Source organism: Odontesthes bonariensis, chromosome 14, assembly GCF_027942865.1.
Source record: "Odontesthes bonariensis isolate fOdoBon6 chromosome 14, fOdoBon6.hap1, whole genome shotgun sequence".
NCBI classification, from domain to species: Eukaryota; Metazoa; Chordata; class Actinopteri; order Atheriniformes; family Atherinopsidae; genus Odontesthes; species Odontesthes bonariensis.
The window spans coordinates 31766441-31788485 of record NC_134519.1 but is presented as its reverse complement, the minus strand read 5'-3'; the positions used below and the strand labels follow the sequence as shown (position 1 = coordinate 31788485).

Sequence of the window (22045 nt, the reverse complement as noted above, 5' to 3'; positions counted from 1 at the left end):
AGATGAGAGATAAGAGAGATAAGATCAGATTTATTGTCATGCATACAGTCATACACAAGAAATTTGTCCTCCGCTTTTAACCCATCCAGGTTGGCACCTGTTGACACACATGCACATGGTCACAGTATAAAATGCTTTAAAAACACACAAAAAAAAAACCAACTATGTACCTTCTCCAATTTTGTCTGTGATGCAGAAAACCTTGTTCAGCTGAGGAACAGCTTTGTAGAGAAGCTCAATATCCAACTCCACATCCCCTGTAAGTTCACATTAAAAAAATGTTACGGCAATTGCAAGGTTTTTTCAACATTAACACAGCTAAGAAAAACGTATAAAGTACAGGTTACAGTGAGACCAACGTTTTATAACAGAGGTATCAAACTACAATTAAAGGCTAAGATTTATTATTAGTATTCCTTTTTTAATTCCCCACTTACAGAGAAAGCAAACTCCACTGTATTTGGCAATCACTGAGAGCCAATAAATGGCAATGGACTTACAAATACATCCCTAAACTAGAATAAACAATTCATACAATTAACTTGTGTGTTGTTGGATCTTAACTAAAATATTTCTTTCTTCATTGTCAGCCCAACTCACTTGAGACTTTGCTTTTCCTGTTAGCTTTGTCAGATTTGATCATGCATCCATCTGTACTGATTCCCTCGGTGCAGACAGGAGATAACTCCATCTGAAAACAAGAAAAATCTAAACCAAATCTTACAAGAAACGCTAATGTTCAACACCTAGTTAATTCACCGCAAATCCCATTTTTGATCGTCAAATTATCGTATTAGAAAGTAATTTGACAGTGACTACTTTAAACATGGCATGAAGCGTTGTATTTACTTAAAAACTATGTGGATAAACGAGAAAATTGTTACGTACACAGTTAACATAAATATAAGTGCTATTTTACTTTCTCTTTAAAGCTAAACTAGCATGCTACAGTTCGTTATGGTTCTAGTCCGTCAAGCTAGCTAACCGTAACATCTTGAGCAAAACAAGAAGAAACTTACCGCTTTAGGTGGTTGCACAGGACAGTAGTTTAGCAAATTAATGTCTCACACACTGGCCATATAGTCAAAAGCTGTTTTTCATCAGTTAAGTACTAAATATGTAAATCCCTTTCAGGCTGAATCCGAAAAATTACTTTGTTTAGACTTTTTACCATTTATTTTCCGCCAACACCAAACTACGCGCTAAAAGTGACGTCAGAAAGATCTCGCGTTGTTGAATCATTCTAAATCACGTGGTTAGCTGCGTTCCCTGCCTCCACCAATAGCAGTGGAAAGAGGGACCAAGCGTGTGACTTTTTATTTTTTTAAAACAAACTTTATTAGAGCTCTTGTATACAAAACAAGTCAGGGAAGTAATGTTGCAGTGTTGCAGTTTACAAAACCGAACGTGAAGAAAAAAAAAGAAAGGAAAAAAAGTACAATAAGAACAAACGTGGCGTGGGCTGAGCATCATATTTAAAACAGCAAGGATTTAGCAATGCTTTGATAGATCACAGTTGTTTTCTTGCTTGGATTAGAGACATATTTAAGTGATTTAAAATATTGAACAAAGTAGTTTAGAAATACAGTAAACAGCGTATCTTTCCATTTGCATGTATGAATAAAATATTTACTCATTATGATCACAAGATTAATGACATCAGAGACAGATTGTTCAGATTGTCCATGAAATAAAGAATGTCCTTAGATGTGAAAAAAGGTATATTAGAAATTTTAAGTGAGACCCAACTATGAATGTCAGACCAGAAAACGTTAACATGTTGACAGGTGTAAAAAAGATGATCTGTAGTTTCTATTTCAGAGGAGTAGAAGACACATGGATCAGAATCGAATTTAAATCTTCTATGTAATAAATCTCCAACGGGGTATATATCAGATATCATTTTGAAATGGGTTTCTTTTACCTTAGGAGGATATTTCATATAAAGAGAAAATGACTTCTTTTTAAAGGCATTATCTAGGTCTTGTCTTTTATTGACATTAAAATTACAAAATATTTTTTGTTTAAATGCTAGGGAGACCAATCTATTACTACATCTTTTATCTTGAAGCAATATATTATCAATTGTCAGCGAGATCAAGCTAGTATTGATTGAAGAATACTGCATGGTACTATGGATAAGTTTGAGTAATGGTATGGGAATTGCTTTACAAACCTTGTTAACCGTTACGTCAAATCTCTATCTTATATTTCTTTATAAAGTCATCGTATGATAACAGCATTCCATCTGTATATAACAAATCATGAATAAAACATATATCGTTATCATACCAATCAGATTTAAACAGAGACTTCCTGCTGATAGTTATAACCCTATTATTCCATAATAAGGAATTGTGACCAAGCGTGTGACTGCCGTGATGGCTCGCGCAAGGTGTTGATGACGGCTATTTAGTGGCGCCGCGGCAATTTCCTTCACCTTGTTTACAATTAAATATTTATGGGGGATCATACAAACAGTTTTCCAGTGGATATTCGGGATATAAAAGCTCCAATAAAATTTTATAAATGGATGAGAAACGATACTTTCTTGGAACAACCTGCGTATTCTCTTATTGCTCTTCCCATTCTCCTGTAAAAAACTGATTTTTCCCACAGATGATTCGGCTGGATCAGGAACAGTGAGTGGAATAGACAGAGTATAGTTAGTGTTTTTAAACAACATTAAGGTGCCCAAGGGTATAGCATCAATTACCACGGAGAATTCCTGGAGACTAACTGAGAAATTATATATTGAGCAGAATTCATTATATTCCTTATTAGCCAGCTGAGCCACCAGTAGGATACAATTTTGAACCCAAGTCTCAAGGAAGAGTGACCTCTTTTTAAATAAAATATCTCTGTTGTTCCAGATAAGGTATTTGTGAGGTAAGAAGTTATGTTTATAAATGATCATCCAAGCTAAGAGCACCTGCTTATGGAAAGATGAGAGTTTTACAGGAAGTTTCTCAACATTGTAATTACAGTTTAAAATGAAGTTAAAGCCACCAAAGCACAAGAAAACCTGACAAGGTATAAGGTTCTAGATAGAAGTTGGATTCTTAAGAAAGTGTTTAGCCCAATTAAATTTGAATGTGTTATTTAGGGTAGAGAAATCCAAAAAGTTAAGTCCACCTGATTCATAATTATTCATAATAACAGTTTTTCTAAGTGTGTACGATTTTTCCATACAAAATTAAGAAGCATAAGGTCAATATCTTTACTAATACTAATACTAATTTTGTTGTCTAAATGTAAGGGGAGAGCTGCATATGTCAGTCGGGATGATCCTTCAGCTTTATTAATTAATACTCTACCTTTTAGAGATAAGTCCCTCAGCAGCCACTGGTTTAGTTTATTTGTGGTTATCTGTATAATTGGTGTGAAATTAGAGGAGCATCTTAACTTTTGGTCTTTAGAGATTAAAAGTCCTAAAGTAACTTCTTGTTTAACAGAGATATTGCAAATAACATTTGCTGGACAATCTTTAATTGCTAGCAATTCACATTTTTTTAAATTTAAACATAAACCAGAGGCTTTGGAAAAGACACTAATGTGCCAAGTTACAAATTTTGACTGGTGCACGACTACGCGCCAGGCGGAAATACATCATTTTGACGTTGCGCGCCGTGAGCGACGCATCAACTATAAAACAAGCTTAACCCATTTATTTATTTTGTATTCTGTACTGTACTTCAGTGTTATTGTATCCAATAACAGATTTACTTTCTGATCCAACATACTTGGAAACTATCTCAGCATTACTTACTCCCCAAGACTGCAATGAATCATCCAATGAACATCGACTTTATTAATAAATAAGCACATACATAAATACAATCATATTTGTAGCAGTTGGAACAAATGATAACAAGAAATCAAAACATAGCTCTAGTATTGAATGTGGTTTCTTCTTCTTCTTTTTTTTTTTTTTTTACTAAAACAGGTTATAGGAAAGAATAAATCAAGCATGAACACAGAACGTTTGTGACTTTCATGTCAGATGAAAGCCAGTAATCCTAAAATATGCCATCAAATATGCCAAGGAAAGCTTCCTCCTCTTTGTTGCTGGTGGTGTACATACAATATGTGAAAAAAGGGAAAAGGTTTTCACTAATAATTTAAAAGTACACTTTGGTAAAATTGCGATGTATATAGGAAAATGTTCACATTTACTAGGGAAACTGCTGAAATGAGCAAAAATAATAGCCTAATAATCACATTTTCCTGTACCTCCTGTTGAGAGATGAGTTGGCACCAGTTGGGCTAGCACTCATTGTGTAGAAGAAATCCAACCTTCTGGTAACCTGTGCCCCATGTGGCTGCTTTGAGAGGTTTTCTGGTGATTTTGCTATGTTCCCTTCACAGAAAACATCTGGTCTCTGGACAAAAAAAAAAGAAGCACGCATCATCTATACAAGGTAGTTCAACAATACGCCATATACCAACAACAACAACAACAAGACACATTTAAAATGAATCTTTTTAAGAGCAGCTGCATTGAGACACTTTCCTATCAAAAAAGAAAAAGTATGTAAGTTACACAAGCACACACCTTTTTATTCCAGTCGAGTGTGACTCTCTTTTGTGGTGTGAATGCCTGACTGACTGGAGAAGGTCCAAGTTTTCTGATTACAGGACTTGCAGCTGAAACTGATCTAAACCCCAAAAATATGACAGATGTTGTCAACTAAGAAAAATACTGTTATTGCTCTTACTTTTAACATTTACTTTTTAATGTTGAAACTTCAACTGGGGGTGAAATGTCATGCAATTCTTGCCTCACCTAAGTGGTGTAGTAACAGTGGTTACACAGGGTTTAGCTTGTGAGCAACTGATGAATACTGGTGCAGATGAAGTGGCATGGGCTGCACAAAAAAGAGATGTATGCATGTCATAACTAATTGAATGGTGCAGATACATTCCAAAATAATAGTACATCATGCAGATACTTAAAATAACAGTGTGCATGTTTTGGAATAAGGTCTTAATGATTCTGAGACATGTAAAAAGGTGACAATGAATAAACAGATTTTCCTCCTTTTTTTCATTTAAGATTCTCAAAGTTCACTGCACCTGACATGTTGTACTCAACACACTGAGGTTCAGCATTAGTTCCACCTGGGGCTAATGAGATCTTGCTCGCATGCAGCAAGTTCTCGTCAACAAAGTCACCCCAGTCATCCCAGTCATCCCATTCATCCCATTCATTTCCAAGATCAAAGCTGACAGTTGGAATTTGGGGAAATGAAGCATTTTCGCAGACAGTTCCCTGCTTTGACGTTGCAGTGGAACCCATGAACTTAGCAGAGTTTCTTGTATCACTCTGGCTCAGATTCTCTGTAGAATTACGGCGAGCTCCACTTGTTTCTGGGATCACCCACACTGTGGAACCTGGATACAAAATTTGAAAAAGGATGAACAAAATCAAATGCTATGCTTTGTACATTAAAAAAGAAAAAAGAAAAAATAATAAAACTGTCAACTTTTTCCCTTTTGCATTCTATTCATGGAAAATATATTTTAAACAGTCCACAGCACTTGTGGAAATAGGATACGTTTTTAATCATTGCAACAGCATCGCAATAGTTGGCATTTCATGGCAAATGTTTTTGTTGTTAGATCAATTTATTTTCTGACGCCTGAAATAATATATACATTGTCTGGCATAAATAAAATGATTTTTAAACTAGGCAAACAGATACGAGGCCCCCACTGGAAATGTATTGTAGGGATTAATATTGTTCAGCTGACAGAAAGTTATTTAACGGAAATAAATTATGTTACATTGTATAAGCTTAGACTGGCGGCCTATCCAGGGTGTACCCTGCCTCTCGCCCATTGACCGCTGGGATAGGCTCCAGCCCCCCCGCGACCCGACCGACGGATTCAGCGGGTATAGAAAATGGATAGATGGATTGATGTATAAGCTTACTGAAATAATGCCACGGCGAGTGGGTGCCTTAATCAAAACTAAAGGAGGTTCAACATAATAGCGTGTGTGACTTTTTCGGCCAGGCAGTGTTATCAAGTTTGACAGAAGCTGAATGATAATACTTTGATGATGTGCAGGTGGTACAGCAGGGATTTGGGTAGACTCTGCCATCATCTTGGGGACATCTTCCACATAGACATCCAAATCTGGAAAAGAGACAGTGGGAAGATCTAAAAATAATGACAAAGATTAAATAGACTAAGATAATGTGACTGTTACATGTTATGTAATAACATGTCATATCATTCCACTACTTTACCACTGTCAAAGTCATTCAGGCAAACTATGTCTGGAAGTTGAGCACAGTCATCAGCTGTCAAGTCATTATCTGAAGTTTTTCCACACCTTAAAAAAAAAGAAAACGAAATTTGAAAGTGGCAAATGAAAATATTCTAGTCTCTGCTATTTCTAAAAAGTCAACATTTCAACATGAAAACGCAGTTACCAGGAAACAGGAGGAAGCATTGATTTGGGTTTGTAAGCAAACTCCTGCATGCTGACGGGCAAAGACTCCTCACTCATCTTCATCTATGGAATGAAAACAACATCAAACACACTCATTCAGCTCAGTAAAGATGGACTCTTTGTGAAGCAGGTACGTTTCTTGGTTATGATATTTGCCACTCACATTTTGTGCACTAGCAATAGGAGAAATACACAACAATTCACAGATAAGCTTGTACAATTCTACATAATAATTATACATAACAAACTCTGCAAACAAACTCTTGTATCTGTGATATTTGATTTGATTTAATTTTTTACAGTTGGTGACTTTTCAGTGACTCATCAGCCTTTGCGGATTTAAAGTTGTAGAAAAATCTGCCATAAGTACACTTCGCAACACAATATATTGGACGTAAATCAATAAATGCTGAGTCTAGAATGCTAAGAGAACAAGATGTAAACTGAAAAATATAAGATGCAAATACAATTTCTATTTTCTCGCTCACCTTGAGTCGTTTGACAGGGGTCTGTACAAGTGTGTCACGCCTGTTTCTCAAGTCTTTCAAATAGGAGGAGAAAGTGGATTTTTGGTCTGCTGACCGCTTCCTTCCAACAGTTACACCCACTTTACCTGCAGAGGGGGCATACACATGTAAGTATTCCAATTAACTGAAGGAAAAAAGACAAATTTGATAACTACTACAGAGCTAGATACTTAAACTTCCCAAAGTGACACACAGTGAAGAATATACTCACAACAGTCATGGGCACAAAGGTTCTTATTCTTGCAGAAATGATTGCACTCTCTTATATTGCCCAAATCTGATTTTAGGCAGAGAAAAAAAGTTATGTATCGGCACTTAAGAAAAACTACATCGATCTAAAGATTTCATATTGTGGCATCAACAAAATCAGCAGTAGTAAGCAACAAAATATTGCCTTGGTCTTTAAGAGATGAGGCATATTCTCTCTGAGTTGAAGCCTGTGTTGCTGACAGTGGGTTCAGAGCCGAGTGCTGTGGTCTCTGTCCAGTACAAAAGTCTCTCATGTTGGATGAATTTTCAGTCCCAAACTTCCTAGCTGCAGAAAAGTACACAACGAACTTCTGTTGGATGTCCAGGCCCACTGCAGAGAAGGAAAAGGCCAAAATGTGCAGTATAACATCTCCAAATTCAATGATATATCAAAACTCCAAAGTGGGACGCTGTGTAAAATATATGCAATGATTCGCAAATGTCATAAACCAGTATTTTATTCACAACAGAATGTACAAAAAATGTCTAATGGAGCCTATAACCAGCTGTCATTGGGTGAGAGGCAGGGTCATCCATCACAAGGCCACAGACAAAGGAGACACACAACCATGCACACTCACGCTCACTCCAAGGGACAATTTAGTCACCAACTAACTGACATGCATGTTTTCTGGACGGTGGGAAGAAGCCAGAGTACCATCAAATTCAAGATAAGTTGATATTTTCATTTAACAATAAAATGTCTCACTTTAAACATTAAAATATTGTTTTTTGATATTTGCAAATCATTTCATTCTGTTTTCATTTACATTTTACACAGTGCTCAGATTGTATCTTTAAACACAGCAGAACTGCAAAAAAAGTCAAACTAAAAGGAGCTTTTATCTTAAACTTATTATATTATTTTGTTTTATGGAAATATATTCCCGTACTTTTTAAAAGATATTTAGTTTGACAGACCATACCTTGTTTCTCAGTTATGCACATGTTTCAAAGCAAGATATTAAACATTTTAAAAACTTGATACATGAGAGCTAGCACAGCATTGCACAACAGTGAATTTTCACTTCTACTAGTTAATTGACAATTTTACCCTGAGCAACACAACATCTGTTGCTCTATGATATACAAAAAAAATTTGAATGCTTGGAATGAGATTTCTATGCTACAATGTTAGGGATTTTCATGGTTCACCGTATTCTGAGCTGATGAGATAGACACTGATCTCATCTCCATTTGAAGCCTTGGCCACATCTATCTTCTTCGACCAGCTTCCACACTTCAGCAGCAACAAATCCCTGGAAAACAAACATGCCTGCTGATATAAAACAGACCATGTTCTCAAACTAGATTCTGTCTACCCAACATTTAGTCCTGTTTGGGAGACTGTATTATAGAAAACAAGAGAGTCGGTAAAATAACACTAAGTAACTGAAAACAACTTGGGGGAATGGGACAATTTTTTTTTCTCACGTGACTTTCTGTTGAAAGACCACAGCGTTGTCCGAGTTGCCGATGATCAGGGAGACATAGTGATGGTCTGGAGCTGTTCTCCTGGACAGTAACTGTGCTTGGTTTTTTAGGTTCACCTTAACCACAATCTCTGCAGTGGTACTGCTGTACCTTGGAAGCTACAAAATACAACAGTAGCAGTAAAAAAGATGAATAGAAGTAACAGTGCATACAGTTCACTACAGATGTGGAATGAATCTGTTTAAAAAATCTATCTGAGGAAAGCATTTTCCATTTTTCTGTTTCATTCAGACATATATCATCTAGAAAGTATGACAAAAAAACATTTCTTCAGTGGGCTCACATTATAGTACTCCCTTAAAAACCACGATACAGTTTCCAGGTTTTTAAGGATACATTTAGCAGAATCAAGACCACTAATGATGAAACTGGGATATTGGGGGGAAACAAAAAGTTCTACACCGTTAAGAGGATTCAGCAGGAAGGCTGTTATTCAAGTTCTTTGTTCCCTTGCAGAAAAGGGGTCATTGGTTCTCTTCACCAATGCAGGAATATATGTTTTTTGGACTTTTTTTTCTTCATGCCTGAAATATCGTAATTTTAATCTTGTCCCTCTGTTTGATTTTTTTTAGTTTAAAGGGATAGTTATCCTCTTTTGACACAAAGCTAAAAGAGGACTTAAGACCTACCTTTTTAGTAAAGTCTTTCCATGATTGCTTTGGTTTTACATGTCCTCACGTTTTAATAATTTCTTGATTTCTATTTCCTTAGTTGATATTTGTTTTCTTGCTTTTTTGTTTTTTTTGTTTTTCATATTCTGTAGGACTTTGAGGTTCGGAAGAATGTAAAGTGCATTATAAATAAAATCCATCATCATCATCAAAGCTGTATGACATCCCATACTAGCAATATCATTTATGAACATTGACTTACCCCCTGCTGCGTCCTGTGAGCCGAGTTCCAGCCGAGTTTTGGCGTTGACAAAAGTAGTCCGGCTAGTTGGCTGGGGTTTAAAAAATAAAGCGTTTTGCTTCTCAAAAAAATATGCGTTCAAAAGAGTAATACATTTGCATCACAAAATCGTTCTATAGAAAAAAATTCAGACCTAGCCGGACTACTTTATTTAACGCCAAAACGAAGCTGGAACTCGGCTCACAGTACGCAGCAGAGGGTAAGTCAATGTTCATAAATGATATTGCTAGTATGGGATGTCATACAGCTTCATGTCAAAATAGGCGAACTATCCCTTTAAGAGAATAAATTAAATGTCACATGAATTATTAGATTAGAACATGAAGCCTACATAAATAAATAAATAAGTAAACAAAAGTATGACAAATACAAATTGATTTATCTATTTGATAAATAAATGTTTGCAGTGACATTTACCTGCTGTAGACTAACTTCATACTTTGGAAAATGCATAACAGATTCCCTGATTAGGTTTCCAAACGGTGGATGTCTGTTGACTATCTGCATAAGGACACAAAGTTTGCCAAAGTTACATCCAGCTGCTTTGAATGATTCTGGATTTTGTCATCTGTTTCTGCAGGTTGGACAGATCACACCATATGCAAAACGTTCAGGAAAGAGCTTAACATTAACTTTCTGATTTGTAACCATTAAAAAATTATGTACAACAGTCTTGCACGATGTCCGGGAAGCCGTGCCATAGAGCGGAGGTAAAAATAACTACAAGCAAACATGTAAGATGGTGAAACTTCCTCCTGAGCGGTTAAAAGGTTGAATCAAAAGACATTGCACAACCAAAATGACACAAAGAGGTTAGGGTTATGTCTATTATCAGTCCTGAATACAATAACATCAGGGTAAAATGTAGACATTACCACAGAACAACCCACTGAATCTTTAAATACAGTGCTTTGATCATTAGAATTAGCCTTCCTTTAGAGTATAAAACACACTGACCAGCTCCAGCTCTCTGGCATTGGTTTGCTCTATTTTGCTGAAAGTATTGAGTCCAGCATTCACCATCGCAGATGACAGAGTGTGGCCTAAAAACACACAGTGTGTTAACAGGAAATGATACAAACTCCGTTTTGCATCTGACAGAAAAAAAATATATTATATTTATTGCTTACTTAATGTAGAATGAAGAGCATTAACCAAAAATTGACAAGAATGACTAAAATTCTGTTTTTGTAATGTAGTCAGATATGAAGCTATGTACAGTATATAGCAAAATATCAGTAATGCGCACACCTATCTTCTCCAACTGTTTGGAAACATAAGGTGAGTTGTCCCAAAGCTTAGCTTTAAAGCACTTAGCCAGCATCAGAGAGTTGAGCACAGCAAAAAAACCAGTCTTGGAACGCTGAATCAGAAACTCCGACAGGCCTTTTGGGATCAAAACACAATCTAAAGTTTAAAACAGTGTAGTCAAGGAACATTCTTTCCCTTTTGATATATCTGACACACATACATTTGCTGATGCGCATCCCAATCCTGAAGATCTTTGCTGTGTCCTGTGTAAGTCCAAAATCTTGAATTGCGATTGAGCCCAAATGAGCCTGAATCAAACTGTGAGAGAACAAACATGTTTTCATGTGCAACAGAGAGTCCAAAAAAAAAAACAACGATTCACAAGCAACGTGCTTTATAACTAAACCTACCAGTTCACTTTCATTTCACTGGTTTTGATCTTTCCACTGAGGGGAATTCTGGAAAAATACAGGCAAATCTAAATTAGTGTATGTCCACTGATGATGTATGCACAGTTGCTGATCCTATAAATGTCTCACCTGATGGTGGTTCTATTCTTATCCCTGTTCAAAGTGTTCAAGGTTCTCTTCTCATTCACTCTCAACTGAATGTCACTGAACTCTCTGCTCTTCGACATCAGCTCAATCTGCACACACAGAACAGATTTATAATCTGAGTAGATTTGTGTTTGCAATGCTTTACATTTAACAATAAAAACATCTCCCTCATTAAATTTATCACATCAAGAGTAAACTGACCCCACAGGGGTGTACTAAGAAGCAGGATTCATAGCTTAGTGAGGTATGCTGAGCCCCAATAAACCGTCTGACTAAAGGAACAGAAAAATGTGTGACTGAGACCAGTCTTTTTGGGAATGAGTCTGGACTGATTTACACTTACACTTTACAAAAAGATGCAACTAGATGGAACTTTGGAACATGTACAGAAAACCTATGTCCATTTGAGTTTAGTTGAGCGTATATGCAGGAGTGATTTAACGCCCAACCTCATTATCCTGGTGTGTTAGTCAAGTTTTGAGAAGCTCGATTTTGCACAATTTCTTTCAAACTGACATGCTTTTTAATGCATTTTAAAAGCCCTGTTTTGGTATGAGTAACACAATATATTTTTTTCTCTACTGTCATGTAAATAGGCTTAAGGACCACAAAAGTGGTTCTCTTAATCAGGTTAGATCACCATGGTAACTTAGGCTGATCTCATAACCTGCTTTGGAGCAATTCATGTACAGAGTTTCACATCAATCACACATAAAATGTGCCATAATTTTACTGATTCTTAACTGATTTACTGATCCTTTACTGATTCATAACTTTTTAAAACCCCTTTGTGATTACAGTCCTCTCTTGTTCTAATTCCAGCAACGTTGCTGTTTTTATCCATAATAATTTTCAAATTCTTCAAACTTCTCGATCTGTAAGGCCTTCTCTTCTCATGAATGAAGTGTCAGTAAAAAAAAATTGTGTGTAACATGCATCAAACAACACGAGGTGGAAACAGAAATACAACCCACAATTTACCATAAAACAAAACAGTCCTCGCTCAGTAAGAAAGTGTTTTCTCTTCTGATGTTGTTTCTCATTGTCACAACAGACTCTTAGTCAAATTATTTGTGGGTGCTATAAAAAAAGAAGACCTCTGACAAAACTTTAAGAGAAAACAAATATTTGGAGTCTTAATTTCTGGCTCAAGACTGTTTCATCGGCTTCCACGGAACTATTTAAGTAAATAGCAAACATACCATGATTCATCTGTGACTCTCAGCCGAGCATCTCCAAGCAAAACTGTATAGTGTACAGACTGTACAGTTCATCTGTTGCAGATAAAACAGGAGTTTCCAGGCCTCCATCATGACCCTGATGTGATCCATCAGCTGTTGTGTGTTTTGGAAGCTGATCTAAAAATATTTTTTTCTTATTTCTTCTCTGAACTTACAGAGCTGAATACTTGTTACTTTTTAATTTGTCAGTTTTTGTTCTGTTTGTGATTAAAACAGAACTGAGATCAGCAAATAAAGCAAATTGCCTTTTCCTCTGCTTCATTGACAAGTTTATATTTGGTAATTTGGTAAAACAGTGCTACCTCTTTACTGTTCCTTTTAGTATTGTGTCTAGTTTAGTTGTGGTGCAAACTATGTCTTGATTTGCAAATGACAAATTCAGGGAGTATACGTACACACGGCTTTATAAATCTGGTGAATAGATTGTGTATGCATGTCTGCCTTTGAGCATACCGACAGTTTTAGTCAGAAATCTTAATGCAGTGTTCATTTGGCCACAGGACTTATTTTCAGCCTAATACTAAAGAATAGAGTTTTACAGCACAGTACCTTCATTTGTATTCAAAAACATTGATACATACAGCTTACCAGATCAGACAGGGTTTCAGTGCCAGCTACTTCGTTGAACTGCTTCATGGTGTCAAAGGCAACACAATACCTTGCCATCAACCTGCCAGCCTCTGTCAGGAGCAAAGAAGATGAACTACTTCATAGTTTTATATATCCAAAAGATTTCATTCACACAGTGAAATAACCCACAATGAAATGTATATATTTAGATATAACTATTCATAGCAACCACCTTCTACCTGTTGGCTTGATGTTGATGTCCTCATCCATACTGATCAAATCAATAGAGGACAGTGCATTGAGGTTCTTCAGACAGAGTTCTAAAGGGGACAGGATAAACTAAATCAAACTTCAATACTGGAATATTTCAGCAGTGTGCAAAATTGTCTTTGCAAGTTTGTGTACAGTTTGAATGAATTAATAGAGTATCCTAAGAACAATAACATGCTAATCAAGGAGTGATGAACAGTTATTGCCTACCTTGCAGTTTCGCTTCAATACCACATCTGTCCAAGTTGACAGAAAAACCTAAAAAAAAGCGAAGACATTAAATAAAGGACAAAAGAGGCAGCCATTTTGATACAAAATGCTGACACTAATTCTGGCATCTGATTTGGGTTTGGGGCTCCCACCATAGTGTATGGGGTTCTTGAGGGCTCTGATGTAGAGAAAAGTGGATCGTATCCAGTCTAGAGCCATGTTGACATCACTGATGGTTTGGAGAACAATCTCAGCATTCAGGTGCTCCACTAGGTGTTTATGTAAGCTAGGGACACATTATACTGTGAATTCATGCAATTCTACTTTGTGTAATTTATGTGTTAGAGAGTGACATTAAGACTGAAAGTGACAAAGGGGAATAAAAAAAAGACACTGGTTGCACTACCTGCTCTCAATGATTTCTATTCCATTCATAAGTTTCATATACTTGTCTCTGGTTTGAAACTTAGTCATGATCACTGCATTGGCTGATGTATCAAACTAGAGGAGGGAAGAATGAAAGACACAAGGAAGCTACTATGTTCAAACATCCATCATTGTTTGAAAAGTTCATATATGTTTTAGATATTCCAAAGAAATTTCTGTTAAAATAGCATTCTTACCTGCGGTCGTCCAGCACGGCCTATCATCTGTAGCATGTCAGCCTCGCTGTACTCCTCACAGGAACCTGCAACATACTGCATCGTGGATTTGATCACAACCAGGTGAGCTGGCAGGTTTACGCCCATGGCCAGAGTCCTGGTAGTAACTGGGACAGGAAAAGTCCACAAAGCACAAGTTCAGTTGTAGTTCAGTTAAGTAGTCTCTTTTCAATACATGTCACACAATAGGAAGTTTAATAATTGTCGATAATGACCCTTTAGTTTGTTGGACATAAAATTATTTTACAGCCCTGTTTAAATCTGGATTTGGCCTCACAGAGTACAGGTAAGTCTCCCAGGGTGAAGGCCTCTTCTATCAGCTTCCTATCAGACAAGTCAACCCCTGCATGGTGGTAACCAACTCCTAACATCACCAGATCTGAATGGTAAGCACAACACAAAGTTTTATTATACATGTGACAGTAAGTAATATGTGCTGTCTCACTAGGTCTGGACTTACACGGCTGCAGGTCTCATGCTATAAATGTACATCGGGCAACTTTTTAGGCACATAAAATATTTTACAATGTGACTGCATGTTATTTTTCTATTATTAAGCCACAACAGCACAAGCAGTTCACTGTGGCAAAAAAGCAGAGCCTCCGGTTCCAATTCATCCTTAAGGTGTGGGGTGGAGTTGAGGTCAGCGCTCTGTGCAGACCACTTTTGCTCTTAAAACCAAACTCAAACCAGCATTTTTTTGCGGACCAAAGTTATAGGTTTCTTGTAACATATTTATTGACATAACGTTATTTAAACCAAAGGGCAAATTCCAAATGTTTAAAAAAAAAAGCACTAAAGCCAAACAGTATTCTATCAAAAGTATGTGCCCGTATACTTTTGGCCATACGGTACAGCATCTATTACGGTAAATGACCGTGATAATGTCTTTTAAAAAAGATTTTAAAATTTCCTAGTGGCATTACCTCTTAGTTTTGAATCCAGAACAGAGTTTGCGTATTTCATCAACCTGCAGAATGAAGCAGATCTCATAAGTCCAGCAGAACAAATGGTAGAATGCGCTAAGATGAACTTACAAATTATAGTGTTTAAAGTTGCATATTTCACAGCACTGTGAAAAGAAAGAAACGCACCTTTGCTTGTGTTCAATACTCATGATGAAACGGGCATCTTTGGCCAAAACTGCAGCTGACTGCTGAGCTCCTTTCCTTGTTGAGCAGAACTACACAAAAAATATGTAAATTAAATAAGATCAAATTAAATGTACTAGAAGGAAAACTTATCCAAATTGGTCATCAATCATATCCATAACCTTAAGTCTACTACTGAAGTTATTTTGTGTGCATGTTTTAGTCAATTTTTACAATAAGAGTAAAGACACTTTCACTCTGATGCCACGGTGTGCACTCTAAGAGGCTCGGTCCTTCTTAATAGCACGAGTTCCCATGTAAATAATCAATGCCGTTGGGTATTCAGAGGCTTTTTCTGCCATGATTTTTTTGTATCATGGCTCATTTTTAATCAGCCATTAAAGTTCACTACAGGTGTGTCAGGTCAGAGAAAATGTTGTGGTTTGCACTACAGTGCCATCATATTTCCAGGTGAACTGGTGTTATTATGTACAGCCTCAGCCCACTTCAGTACAGGCTATTATGGTATCAGGGTGAAAAGTTGCTATATTCAACAATATAAAACATGGACTTGATTCTTTTTTCTTTTTCTTCCTTTTACATCTATGACAACTCAGTAGCTTCATCAAAACAGACAAAACTATGCACTAATAATTTTTTTCCACGCACCACTAGTGCTGGCTTCTGGTCAGAGTAAGTCTGGATGATGTTGGCCATTTTGTAATTGAGGGACAAGTCAAACTTGAACTCTGTTTGGTTTGGGCTGCAGGGGAATCCCAGCACCACCTTTCGAAGCTTCACTGGTCGGTGGCTCTCATCCACATTCAGAAACGTGGCCGGCCCGCTCTCATTTGACAGCCAATCTGCTATCTAATAAAAGGCAAGCAGTTCAAGAATCAGCCAAAGGCTACTGTGATACACTAGAGATACAGGGCTAACAGATGAACTCTTGCTCTCGGGTACCTACATCATATATATTGGGTATGGTCGCTGATACAGCCACAAATCTCATTGAGAGGCCTGCCTCTGGATTCTGTGATGTTCTATAGGTCTGAACTGCCTTCATCCTGCTTACCACTACTTCCAAGGTGGCACCACGAGTTGCATCTTTCACCACATGGACCTGCAAAACATTTTTCATTCCAGTTATCTTTGGAAACATCTAAGACAGGGGATACCGGTTCATATCTAATATGTAGCATACCAGTCTTCTGTCATTGTATAATCTTAATGATAGTCTAATCAAGTTTACTTGTATAGTGCAGAGTTCTTGTGACAGCATGTTCCAGCGAACAGAACCATAACGGCTGAAAGCTCCATTAGCTGATTTAGAAAACAAGTGAGTTCACCTCGAAGAGAACAATTCGGACCTCTGAGCACTCTCATAATACTTAAGCCAGGATGAGGATGTGCTTTAATTTTCAATAGCTAACCTAGGGTGAAATAAAATGCTTGGATCAGAGGCTAATCATCTACCTTGTCAAAGTGGTCTCCCAACATGATGCTAAGGAACTGCTTTAGGGACTGTTAAAATTTACAAGTGATGCTGTGAGAAGAATATCTGATAAATACTGACCTCATCAATGAGGAAGAGCCTGACTAGCTGCAGCAAACAGTTATCCTTCCACTTCCTTGTCATAATGTCCCACTTTTCCTAAGGCAATTAAATCAAATTCAAATCACAATTCCTTCTCTTCAATTTATGCTGTGCTTGTTTGATAGAGATGCTGAGTAGTATCACACACAGGCGTGGTGAGGATGATGTGGGAGTCATGAATCTCAAAGAAGTCATCAATCTCTGTGTCGCCAGTCAGCTCCTTGCAGTTCAGCCCCAGAGGACCAAACTTCTTTTTCCAGTTCTCAAAGCATTGACTGCAGAGAGCTTTGATGGGAGCCACTGATGAGAACAAACAACAAGTCTGTCTAGGAGAAACAGTTTCAGTCTATAATTCATTTAAAAAGCATACTACGCTGGGAATGCTGTATGGCAAATTAGAGGAAAGCTGTTGAAAGCCCCAAAGTTTTATTACACTTAGATGTGTAGCCTCTGCAGACTGTCTTTAGTGGTAACAGCTTATACTCAATTGTAAAATGTGCTCACTATATACAGCTTTGACATCTTTCCACGGCTCTGGTGTTTCCATTAACAGGCGAATGATGGCCAGCTCAAACAGTACTGTTTTACCCGATCCAGTAGGAGCACATGCCACGAAGTTCTTATTTGTGTAAAGAACCTGTGAATAAACCATAAACATACACACACAGTAAAAACTACAATGTTACTTATACTCCTCAGCATTGTGTCTGTAACGTTCTTTTTTTTTTTTAAATCCTTACATCATCCAGCGCTTTGGACTGAACATAGTTGAAATAGGGAAACTCACTGAAGATGGATCTGAATTTAACCGCTGTGTAGCATATTTCAGGAAATCAAACCTGCAAACTTGTGAAAATGGATTCCAAGCATTCTTGCTCAATTCAGACATGCTCAAACGACAACAACAAAAAGGATACGAATTTCCGAGACTGGTCTCAAAACTCCAGACCCAGAGGACCCTAAAATTTAAGCAAATCAAACATTCGGTGACCTTTTTTTTCTGTCAGTTTTATTGATTCAGTTCCAAGTTGATTAATTTAGCAGATTGTGAAGGTAAAAAATATGCGGTATTCTGATCAAGCACACTACAAGTATTCTCTAACAGCTACAATGAGGTAAAAGGATCTCTATTGTTATTGTCTACTGCTTCGTCTGTTCATCACCTAGTGAGCAGTACGTTTCATTACAGTGAAGCAGCTAGTGGACCTAATTTCACCTCATCACACCCAAAAACATTGTGGGAGCTAGAGGCATGGTAAGTCTTGGGCATTTTTCATTAGCTACAACACTTTGCAGAAGCTATGTGAGTCATATCTGATACAGCAGTTAACAGTGAGCACAGTGCCTGTCTGTGTCTGTGTGGCACAGAACCTTGTATGTGGAACGGCTGAGGCGTCATGGGCGGAACCAAAGCTCTCTTTGTGCCCTTGTCCTTCATTTCAGCGCCTTGCGCCTGCTGCGGGGGTCGGCCACTTGCTACAGATGAGCCCAGAGGAGGGGGTGAGAGGGGGGGGTTGAAGGGGAAAGGAAGAGCTGTGTGGCCAACTGTCGCCTGTGGCGGCTGAAGAGAAGAAGGCACTGTCGTCATGGCAACCTGACTGAGAAAAGTTTGAGGTCCGGATGTTGTCTGGCTGCTGCTGCGGTCATCTTTGGTTGACAAGTCACCTTTACTGGTCAGCGCTGGAATCTTGAACAAGCTGTTGTAAGAGGGAGTAGGAAATAAGAAACTGAAAATTGGATAAGGAGAAAAGGAAAACTACTGCTATTAAAGCAAACCTATTAAGCTATTAAGCATCCATTTAATTTTTTTCTTTTGCACTCTTGCACAACAACCCCCAAACTCTACATTAAAAGCTTGGAAAAATGGAAATGCAAGTTTTACATAGTTAATAACATTAATCCTGTTAGGTTCAGCAAGCCGGAATAATGTTCTGCATGTTCTAAAAGTAGAATGGGAGGCAGAGCCTTCAGTTATTTGGCCCCTCTCTTGTGGAACCAGCTGCCAGTATATGTCCAGGAAGCAAACACCCTCTCTACCTTTAAGACTAGGCTTAAAACTTTACTTTTGGATAAATCTTATAGTTAGGGATGGCTCAGATGACTCTGAAACATCCTATAGTTAAGCTGCTATAGGCCTAGCCTGCTGAGGGGCCTCTTATGTCACACCTTTCCTCACTTTGCTCTCTTTTTTCCCTTTTATTTCCTAATATTACATTAGGTACATTTGGTATTATTGTTGTCATTAACTTGTGTTACCCTGTCTCAACAGGTATCCTTTGAATTGTGTTATGGTGTTTGTTGTCCCCTCTTTTCTGTAGTCTCAAACCCCAGCTGGTCGAGGCTGATGGCCACCCTTGCCGAGTCTGGTTCTGCCAGAGGTTTCTTCCTGTTAAAAGGGAGTTATTTCTCTCCACAGTTGCGGTGGAGTTTCGGTGCAATCCGTTGGTTTCCTTAGCTAGGAAATTGTTTTTGAATTGGATACATTAAACTGTATGTATGAATTGGACTAATTTTGAATTGAATTCATTGGATTTGATTGGATTATGATTACAATTAATTGAATTCCAATTGGCTTGAATTGGACTGTATTATAAAAGTGCCTTGAGATGACATTTGTTGTAATTTGGCGCTATATGAATAAAACTGAATTGAATTGAATTGATTGAGCATGCTTGGAAAACAATCCACAGTGATAGGCTTTTTATGGCCACATATTACGCACATATTACATGCCAGCCATTTGCAATTAAACACGGACATCAGTTAACTGTAAAAAATAAAATTAGTTGATATGGGGGAAATGTCTGGATTCAATGTACACACCCTCTTTAATTCAAAGTCATACAATATCAATCTGATAAATGAGTAACACTTGCCTTGTCCGCAAAGGTGGGCTTTTGTTGCAGTCCAGACACAAATGTCTGCTGATGGCTGTATGACCAAAGTCCTGCAGGTTTTCATCTCCACCTCTGCTACTCTGAAAGCCACCATCCCTGAACCCTTCACCCCCACAAAGGCTTTCACATCCGCTGGGGCTGCTCCTGCTACCACCTTGAGTCTCAATCTCTGTCTCACCATTGTTAAAACCGTAAGAACTATTTATATTTGAAAATGAGACCTTAAGACCATCTGATCCTTTTAAAGGAGGCTGTAATGTCCTGGGTTTTTGTGCGTAATCTGTGGAAAATAAAGAAGTGGGAAAGTTTCATTAACTTATTTTAACTTCACTGTTTAAAAGGCAACATGTTAAAAACCTGTTAAAAAGTCATGTTTTTCTGTGCTTCACAGCACAGCTTGGGTGTCTGAAGCTCCTACATACCCAAAAACTCTGAAAAAGCACAACCCTGGCATTTTGTTTTGCCCCAACAAGCAAATACCAACAAGAAAATCTGACTTCTAAGTGCCGTTTGTGACTGCATTCCCCACAAGCATAGCACCAGTAACTGCAGTTGCAAAAACAAACATCGGTGAAACATTGCCCACATAGGCAACCGTTCTTAATGGTTGCAACTAAAAACAAAACAAAGAGGAATGAAGAGACAATGAAGTCCAGGATTTATGGAGTCGACGTATGTCTGAGGAATTACAAAGTGTGCTCAAGATGTTGTTATTAACCAGCCAACTTCTGTTACCTTCTGCAGTGCATGTTTTAATAATTTGGGTCAGATCAACACATGACTTGTGATGAGACTGTCTAAAATAGAGATCGGTGGCCTACGAGCTGTCCACTATCAAACTGAAAACAAGCAAAAATTAATTTCTTTTTAAACAAAATTAAAAGTCAAGTATTTTTCCATCAGTTTGATGTGTGGTCTTAGCTCTTCAACTATTTACTGTATGCGCCCTCATACAGTAATAATGCGCAATAATTACAAATCTCCAAAGAGGCAGACTCTGAGGAAGAAAGGGCTGGACTGGAGTCCAGTGGGTCACTCCACGCCCCTAAAAATAATCTGCTTCACTGGAGGTGTAAATTATTGGATGAAAAAGGAGCTGTTGTACTGTCTCTCTGTGTTATTTTGACCAAAGCATGTGACAGATATTTCATTAAGACCTCAAGAAATGGTGTTGGCTTGAGAAAAAAAAAGAGAGTCTCCTTTAAAGAGGTTAAAAATTCTGCCAGAAATATACCAATTCAAATATATTGATTATAACGTGAATATATCATAAGACAGGACCTGGTCAAGTAAAGGAAAATTGACCTTTCAAGTGTTTCTCAATTTCGGTCCTCGGGACCCACTGCCCTGCATGTTTTCGATGTTTCCCTCCTCCAGCACACCTTATTCAAATGATCAACTCGTCATCAAGCTCTGCAGTGGCCTGATCAGGAGCCATTCATTTGAATCAGGTGTGGAGGAGGGAACATCGAAAACATGCAGTGCAGTGGGTCCGGGACCGGAATTGAGAAACACTTTATTAGAGTCAGTGAGCCACATAGTTCAATTTAGGCCTAATACTAAGTAGTGTACATAAGTAAACAATGTTTTCTTATTCAGAGCACAACATACCAAATAAGGTTGAGAGAGACTCCGCCTCCTCTTGCATATACTGGGTAGAAGGAATATGAGTTAGAGGTGGAGGAGCTTTCAACTGCCATTGACTGTCCTCCTTGTGCAGTGGTTTTCTGTCAAATACAATTCAGATAAAAAAAAAAAAACATTTATTCTGCTGAGTGAGAAAGGTGAGTGGAGGTTTATGTGGTGCTTTTATTAATACTTACACCCTATGAACAATGGGTTTCTCAAAAAACAGGCTGCCCAAGGACATGGTGCAGTCATTGGCCTCCAACATCCCTTCAGATAATACAGGCACTCACACATTTAAAGGAAAAATTGCATCAGGTCATTGGGTTACCATGGCTCCTGATTGGAGACATCTGAAAATTAAATGAAAATGTTGCACACTTGAAGGCTTTTACTGACGTTTTGTGTGGCAAAGACTAACAAAGAACAAA

The 22045-nt window shown here is 37.8% G+C and overlaps 1 protein-coding gene across 1 annotated transcript; it reads right to left on the bottom strand.

The window, feature by feature from the left end:
• Window positions 1-170: 170 nt before the first annotated feature.
• hfm1 (helicase for meiosis 1) lies at window positions 171-21882 on the bottom strand. Its single transcript, XM_075484274.1, has 41 exons — window positions 21812-21882; window positions 21600-21715; window positions 19968-20268; window positions 18463-18788; window positions 18009-18050; window positions 17832-17902; window positions 17596-17728; window positions 17240-17391; window positions 17071-17148; window positions 16462-16617; window positions 16164-16364; window positions 15498-15586; window positions 15330-15373; window positions 14681-14782; window positions 14365-14510; window positions 14148-14242; window positions 13894-14027; window positions 13742-13789; window positions 13501-13581; window positions 13280-13371; window positions 11433-11539; window positions 11304-11351; window positions 11114-11211; window positions 10894-11028; window positions 10600-10685; window positions 10060-10143; window positions 8671-8828; window positions 8392-8495; window positions 7382-7567; window positions 7199-7264; window positions 6949-7073; window positions 6441-6523; window positions 6255-6340; window positions 5770-6141; window positions 5072-5394; window positions 4787-5040; window positions 4556-4658; window positions 4234-4382; window positions 4031-4068; window positions 601-691; window positions 171-257 (listed from the first exon to the last, which is right to left on the bottom strand). Exons 1-40 carry the CDS (start codon window positions 21880-21882, stop codon window positions 630-632), a joined length of 5145 nt encoding a protein of 1714 aa, XP_075340389.1. The 3' UTR covers window positions 171-257; window positions 601-629.
• Window positions 21883-22045: the final 163 nt, after the last annotated feature.

Excerpts from the sequence above, each read along its gene's own strand:
- hfm1 (XM_075484274.1), bottom strand. The coding sequence starts at position 21,882 with ATGTTGGAGGCCAATGACTGCACCATGTCCTTGGGCAGCCTGTTTTTT. Across the intron at positions 10,686-10,893 it reads CAAACAGTTGGAGAAGATAG|GCCACACTCTGTCATCTGCG; the intron begins GTGTGCGCATTA and ends GTGTGTTTTTAG. Across the intron at positions 6,142-6,254 it reads CCTGAATGACTTTGACAGTG|ATTTGGATGTCTATGTGGAA; the intron begins GTAAAGTAGTGG and ends TCTCTTTTCCAG.